The 7,322-nt window shown below is 37.9% G+C and overlaps 1 protein-coding gene across 1 annotated transcript; it reads right to left on the bottom strand.

The window, feature by feature from the left end:
- Positions 1-33: 33 nt before the first annotated feature.
- Positions 34-7,316, bottom strand: LOC104911423 (cilia- and flagella-associated protein 69-like). Its single transcript, XM_010712592.2, has 6 exons — positions 7,218-7,316; positions 7,006-7,068; positions 5,665-5,730; positions 4,632-4,741; positions 2,612-2,688; positions 34-1,193 (listed from the first exon to the last, which is right to left on the bottom strand). Exons 4-6 carry the CDS (start codon positions 4,715-4,717, stop codon positions 964-966), a joined length of 393 nt encoding a protein of 130 aa, XP_010710894.1. The 5' UTR covers positions 4,718-4,741; positions 5,665-5,730; positions 7,006-7,068; positions 7,218-7,316; the 3' UTR covers positions 34-963.
- Between the last annotated feature and the right edge of the window lie 6 nt (positions 7,317-7,322).

Genomic DNA, 7,322 nt, shown 5'->3' with positions numbered 1-7,322 from the left:
TTTTAAATGACATAGCACATCTATTTTCTAAATCTGGAGAAGAAAAATAAAATCTCTCTGTATTTTAGCATTCAGTTATGTTGATTGAACTATTCACAGATATACAACTAAATGCATACATATGCACACATACATGCATACACTCCTACATACTCGTACGACTTGGAATCTCACTTGTAAGTTAAGAACAGATTTAAATGATTCCATGCTTCCAAAACCTTGTGAGGGCTGTTGCAGTGACAGTTTCTTTAGGCCTCTAGAAATAAATGACAACTAGCCAGAAGACCCAGGAGCTAACGCTGCACCATGGGAACGCAGCAGGGGGGCATACTGAAGTATGCTACCTCAGCTGCACTCTGGATCTACACTGCACCAATTCTCATCTGTAGCTTGGCCATATTACAACCTAGTACTTTCTTCCAGCACTGACTATGTTCCCCTCTAAGAGGGGATCCATGACTGACTTTTTCTGGTAACAGACTCTGATGTCATTGTAAGGAATAAGTAGTAGTGCATTCTGATTACAGTTTGCATACGTATCCATACTACCACAGGATCATGCCTGAGCTCATCTGCAGCCATAACCAGCCTCTTGCTGCAGATAAGTTCCGTAATTTATTCAGAGCCTATGCTGAAATGTTTCCATAAGGACATGATTAAAATTAGATGGGTTCAGAAGTTGCTCCCTTATGAGCAACACAAGAGAAACCAGAGTTCCTTCTCTCCAGGCTGCATATACGTAGCTGAAAATTATGTTTTCTTTCTTATAAATCTGGTCCTAATTAGTCTTTTTTCCTCTATTACCCATTCTTTCAGAGTGCTTGTGACTGCTTCACATCTTCTGGATATTATTTAATCCTAGTTTTATAAATGTAATAAGTAATTCATTGCACACTGATGAAATAATTTAATACTTTGAGTATGTATGTTTGTAAAAATATATTAATTGCACACTCAGCAATGCTACATACTTAATATAAGAGTGACTACGGTTATATAGAAAAAAATCACAAAATCAAAGGACCTATTTAAAATGAGCTGGCAACAAACACAGATTTCTTCTGACATTTCTTCTTGAAAACACTGTGCTTTACCTGGAAGTAGTTTTTTTGGTAGCTCCATCTTATAAAAGCTAATTATACACTTACAGATTTGTATTCTAACTTGAGAACTTGGCACCCTCATCAAACAACCTGCCAGAAACAGAAAAACAGAATAATGTACAAAATTAATAATTGTTGTAGAAACTCACCATCATTCTATTTTCAGTACTTTGTGTTTCCTCTGGCTATACCCCCTACAAATCTTTCTGTGTTGTGAGCAGTTCGATTACAAAATACTCAAGGAACCAGGACCCCAACACTGAATAAGACAAAGTAGCCTTGGAGGAGTAACGTAAGTTTTATCCAAAAGTGACCTCCTCTGCTTTACGGCTACAGATCCTTATGAGACAGGGTGGTACTCAGAAGGTACTCAGGAGAAAGCTACTACACCAGGCTGCTGTCATCATGTCAGACTCTCTTCAAGCAGACATGATATGACACAATGGGAGCATGAAAAGCATCCCTTTTCCACAAGATAAAAAGAAACCATTTGAGATCTACCAGGGCCTAGCATAGATAATATAAATAAAATTTCAGATTTTAGTATCTCTTTTTGGACAGGCTACTCTAAGGAGAATCTGGAACTATCTGAAGCCCACAGCCCATTCTTTTATCTATCTGGGAATATGAAAATGAAGACTTAAGAATGATTTCTTTGTCACTGATTTGAAGGACAATCTTTCTTTCATTTGTGACAAGCTGATTGTGCTACCCTGTACTATTAGAACTACTGATGGATACCGTGCCATCCGTACTATTGATGGAATCTTTTCCATCAGGTGAGCTGATAAGTCACTACTGCTTCACATATTGCTTTTGACCTACAAGACTTGCAATACTTCCTTTGAAAATCACAGATATCACATGCAAGGTCACTTAACAAGATACCTTGGTACTTAGATGTCCAGTGACACTGATAGATGAGTTTGACACCTTTTCCTCTAAAGGTCTCTTAAAATGGATAGAAGCTTAAAGCTCAGAGGCAAAACAAAGGCCAAGGTCAGGAACTGCTGCTCCTAGTAAGGCACAGCATTACACTGACTTGCTGTACTTTGCCTCTGTAAGTGATAAAACTCAGGCTTTCAGGTTTTGAAGGCAGAAGTGAAATTTAAGAGTTACTGCTTCTAACTTCTTTATTCCATTTGCTTTCGAAGAAGACTAAAAGGAACATATTCCCCTTATCCCAGACTTCAGTGTAGTAATACACACATTTCTCAGAGCAAAATCAAACAAGTTTGATTCAAACAAGTTTAGTTCTTCAACTGTATTGATAAAGTTATCTCACATAGCTTCTGACACTGGCAAACAGGTAACTGCTAGCTAATCCCTGGGTAAGCTGCACAGCAAAATAAGAGTGGTATCTAAATACTAAAAAGCATAGAGTATTGGCTGAATAATCAAAATAAATGACGTGCACTTACTACAGAAGTACAAGCAATTAAAATTGTGATAATAAAACAGTTCATTTCATATATTGATGGCATTACGGCATCTCAGTCTACACTCACCAAGTTGTGCAATGGATTTTGAAACTGCCACAGAATAGTTTACTTCATCTGATAATTTCTTTTTTTGAAATGGCAAACTACAAAATGAAATAAAAAAATATTACGAGCACGTTTAAAATACTGCAGAAGAATACTTTAATATACCACCAGAAAAGCTCAACAGTTTTTTCTCTCCTTCCTTCAAACATTTTTGCAAACATGGACACTGTTTGCAAGACAAATAGATCCTCTGCCATGCTGTTTCTATACTGAGAGCTCCAGTTCCACAATTTGGCAACTTCATTTTGGCAAACTGTAGTATGTATTTCACAGAGAACATTTCCATAATTCATATTCGGTACAATCAGAAATTCTTTGAACAAACAAATGTCATTTAAATGCGGAAGATGGAATCCTCGAACAGAGGTACTATCAAGCTATTGCAGAGTCTCACTATGAAGAGATATAAGCAGAGATAGAAAACAAGATCATATCCCTGGGCAAGACCTCTAGAAATGGATGAAAATAAAGCCAATAAACTGACTCAAAATAGTCCAATTACATACTCATTTTTAAAAACAGGATATTAAGAAATATCCAATAACATTTGCAAAATACTCAAATATGACATAAACATGTAAGAGCTAAAAATTCTCTAAGAGTACACATTACAGTACTATGCTGAGGTCTGTGCTGCTCACAGTGCAGAAGCAGTTTTTTGGTAGGTTTACCTCTGTAAACACAGCCAGAGAAAAGGAGAGATCGAATAATGGAATAAATGTGTGGGGTGGGGAAGGGTGGGGGAAGAAAAAGACACAGACACTGAAATAAGTGGGAATACAGGTAAATAACTGCAGCTACAAAAGAGTGGAAAATTCTGCTATCAGAATTCTAGTATCAAAAAGGAATTGTTAAACTGCAGCTCCTCCTCTAGTTACAGGCTTCTCTTTGTCATGTTAAGTAATGAATTATGGGGGAATTTCCATAACATAAAAATTAAAGTAAAACCCAAAGGCAGAATAATCCAAAATATATAAACATAACCAAAGTTGCTGAACTACTACAAAAAATGAAAGACACTACTCACAACTACATTTCATTGACTTTAAGTCCTCATTCTCAGTTTTGCCACGTTTCTGCCACACACACAAGGAAATGAACCTCCGTGATGTACTTTCTCATTCTCCACTGTGTGGCAGCAAAGTAAAGCAGTATAACTGCTTCTTGAAGTAAAAGATTCAGCTCAAAAATGTTATGTTTACTAAAGCCAACAACTGAAGGAAAGATATGCAAAATCCTTTCTGAATACCAGCTTACTCATTTACTGCATGGCATAATTTTTCTCTTCCTTGTTCTCATCAATTGCAATAGCTGACTAACTAGTTACAAAAAGTCTGTGAGCAACTTATAATTTATAAGTTCTTCAGAAGAAGAAAACAGGTATGGACAGGTATGGTAACACCTGAACTCTATTCTACCAGTAATTTGCAGTACAGTATGACAATGAAGATGTCAAAAAGTTTATAAAACATGTTCGTGAAGCAATTTGAAATCTTCCAATTGCCATAACATTTCTTCTTTTGCAATACGGCTTGTCATTTCCCAAAGTTTACCTTCAGGTACTTAAGTGCCAGTTTTTTAAACTCACTGAGAAAGCTCATTTGAAACATCAAAACACACTTCAGCAAGACATAACAGCTGAATCTCTTGAGGGCAGCAGCCCTAGAATTAACTTAACTCTAGGCAATGAAGCACCTTGGGGAATCTTTCCAAGTAAGCTGGGGCTAACTAGAATACAGTTTTGCATGATGTAATGTGTGGCTCCACTGATACTTGGCTCCTAAATTGTGTCTTTCATGCCAGTAGAAAATGGATTCGAGGTAAAAACTGTTCATGAAGAGGAAGGATGACATAATAGATACCTTGCAGAAATAGATGCCTTCTATTGCAGGTGCCATAGGAATACAGGAGTTCTTTTAGAAACTGTATGAATGTGTTAATAAGCAGTGTTTGAAATCTATAAAATGGCTTAGATACTTACCCACATAACTTAATAAGTTCACATATGGGCTCAACGAAAGCTTCTTGTTCATTCACTTTTTCTGCACACAGGTTAAGAATGTCCATTATTTGTGTTAAATCCTTAAGGGGCTTTTAATTTAAAGCTAAGGAAATCCAAATGTTTGTTTTGCTATGAATTAAATGAAGAGCTTGAAAAGTGTATCGTATTTCAAAGACACAACTAAGAACAACCAAGGCCAGTGCTTTTAAAGTTAGAAAAATAAAATGAAGCTCATGAGTCTATACTTCGATCTTTGGAAGCACCTTTCCTTTTACAGAAGTGAAACTCCTGTAGGTCTCATTTAGCTTTCTTCTCAGTGAACTCACTGGAAGTTCAGAACTGAGTATCTAAAAATATAGGACAGAAACATCATTTAGGTAGATTTATCTTCTTAAATTCTGTCTGAAACAGCATTGTGGTATTTAAATCCTTTCCTATTCTAGTCCCAGATGGCTTACATGGAGTACTAAAGCTTGAGAATTTGAACCTAAACATATAGTATCAAATTTAGAGTCACAAAATCAAAACAGAACTGGTCACTGGAACTTAGAAGTTACTGCAAATCAACTTACTCATTAATACCGACTGTAAGTGCTTAGCCACAACTCAATTAAGAAGTAATCTGAAAGCTAAAATCATTGTGGCAATTAATTGAACTGTATGAAGTTAATCACATTTTTCCAAATGCCCACATTTTCCCTAGTACTTCCAATTACTTCCTTCAATTTTACTGAAAAAATACAAAAGTGTCAGATGAACAGTCTTTATTTTTCTTCAAAGACTATAAGGTGAGATTCCTGTATTTAACATTGTAGCAAATGAATCAGGCAGCCAGGAATCTTGCTATCCTAACAACCTTAGCTGTGTGTGAATAAGAACATCATTGATGAGAACACACTTGGACTATCACTGCTCTTCATGTGGAAACAAGAATGGTTTGCTGAAAAGACAGAATACTACCATACATAACACACCACAGCTTTAGTACTCTACAGAGTGGCAAAAAGGATACAAGCCCATTTTCAAAAGACTTGACTACCTTCTTGAGAACTTTCAGCTGCTCGTCTTCCAAATCACTCTTAAATATAAGAATGGAAAGTAGCTTTTAATTGCAGTTTGCCTCAGAACATTAAATATTTGTTCCCTTTAATTTTAAATGAAAGTGGAAACCAGATTAAAAAGTCATAAGACACAATGAAAAGCACTTTGCAAGAGGATTAAATCCTTCATCAAGCCACAAGCTCTAAATACAGAGCCTGTACTCTTGTAACTAAAGAGACTTTAAAACTGCATCTTTTGTTCAAATGTGCAAGCTCTTTCTACTACATTCTTTGGCATCTTGTGAGAGCATACTACAAAAACCAAACCTATATTTCCCATGACATACATGTGTATAAATGTAGCTATAAGTTGCTGGAATGGAGCTCTATGCCTGTTAGGAAACTGCCTGTAAATAAGAAATTAGAAATGGCTATGTCAGTTTGCCAGGGCACGCAGTACTCATTCCAGCTCTCCAGAGCACCTCCATACTGAGCAAGAGCACTGCAAATTGAGGCAGGCCAGAAAGTTATGTCAGGAGCCCAGAATCCTGAAGACATTTCATCAGATACTCCATATTGTGTAGAGAAGCAACAAACTATACCATCCAGAATATTCTTCAGTCTGTAAGTTTATTCTATCTATGTCAAAAGGAAAAAAAAGACATGGACTAGTTCTCTGCAGGACTTAAAAAGTGCTATAAAAGCACCAATCAAGTTCTTATTTGAAGAATATAAATTATTAAGTTTTCAGATCAAAGTGACTAATGGCATAGTGACTTTAGCCTGTCAAATCTTTCTGCAAACACCAAAGACAGTCTGGAAGACTATGAGATACTGCTCTCCTGTGTGCCCAGGAAGTCATATTTGCTGTTGAACACTGAACTTTGAATTGTGATCCTTCCAGATTACTAGCAATTAACTTTGGGGTTTGGATACATTTCTGACATACTTTCAATAAGTCTGTATATACTTCCATTTTTCAGGTAAGGGCTTCAGCATTCTAAAACTCCAGATAAACCAGTAACTGTACATCTGGCCTTTGAGTGAGCATTTGTCTCTTTTGGGAAAGCGTCCATGTAAAGATACACAGGGATATTTAACAGGCAAAAAACTCATAGGTGCCATTTTCCATTAAAATGACTATCTTTAGAAGAAATGTTATTGCACAATTAGCTCAGCTTCGTGCTTTGGAGCCCCAGCCACCAAAGCAGGTGGTTTCCTGGGAGCAGGTACAAACGTGATTGTGTTAAATGCTTTTCCACACCTCGTTATTGCCAGTGCAGCAGAAACAACGTTTTCTCAGCCTTACTTACGGAGCCTGCATCTTCCAGCAGCTTGATGGCGTGGTTCAGATCCACCGGCCGCACCTGTGTCTCCTGGAAAAGTCACACTTCTTAGGCATGGCTGTTATACCGTGCTTGCAAGGTGCTTAGACCCTAAATATGCAAGCGCCACGTTATTCCAACAGGAAACGAACGCGGACGCAGGGTAACGGGCGTGCGGGGCCGGGCGCTGGGGAGCTCACCTGCACGGCGTCTGAGGCGGCCCTGCGCCGCTCCCCGCCGCAGCGAGAGGGACCGAGGGCCGGGGACAGCCCCGGGGAGCGGGCCGGGGAGCGGGAGTGCGCCCG

The sequence above is a fragment of the Meleagris gallopavo genome, chromosome 6 (genome assembly GCF_000146605.3).
Source record: "Meleagris gallopavo isolate NT-WF06-2002-E0010 breed Aviagen turkey brand Nicholas breeding stock chromosome 6, Turkey_5.1, whole genome shotgun sequence".
In the NCBI taxonomy this organism is placed as follows: domain Eukaryota; kingdom Metazoa; phylum Chordata; class Aves; order Galliformes; family Phasianidae; genus Meleagris; species Meleagris gallopavo.
This window is presented reverse-complemented; position numbering and strand designations above follow the sequence as displayed.

What these genes read in the sequence shown, in the direction of transcription:
- LOC104911423 (XM_010712592.2), bottom strand. Translation starts at nt 4,717, where the DNA reads ATGGACATTCTTAACCTGTGTGCAGAAAAAGTGAATGAACAAGAAGCT. An exon ending in GAACTTATTAAGTTATGTGG is followed by an intron (nt 2,689 to 4,631) that starts GTAAGTATCTAA and finishes TTCATTTTGTAG; the next exon opens with TTTGCCATTTCAAAAAAAGA. An exon ending in AAAATCCATTGCACAACTTG is followed by an intron (nt 1,194 to 2,611) that starts GTGAGTGTAGAC and finishes TGTTTCTGGCAG; the next exon opens with GTTGTTTGATGAGGGTGCCA.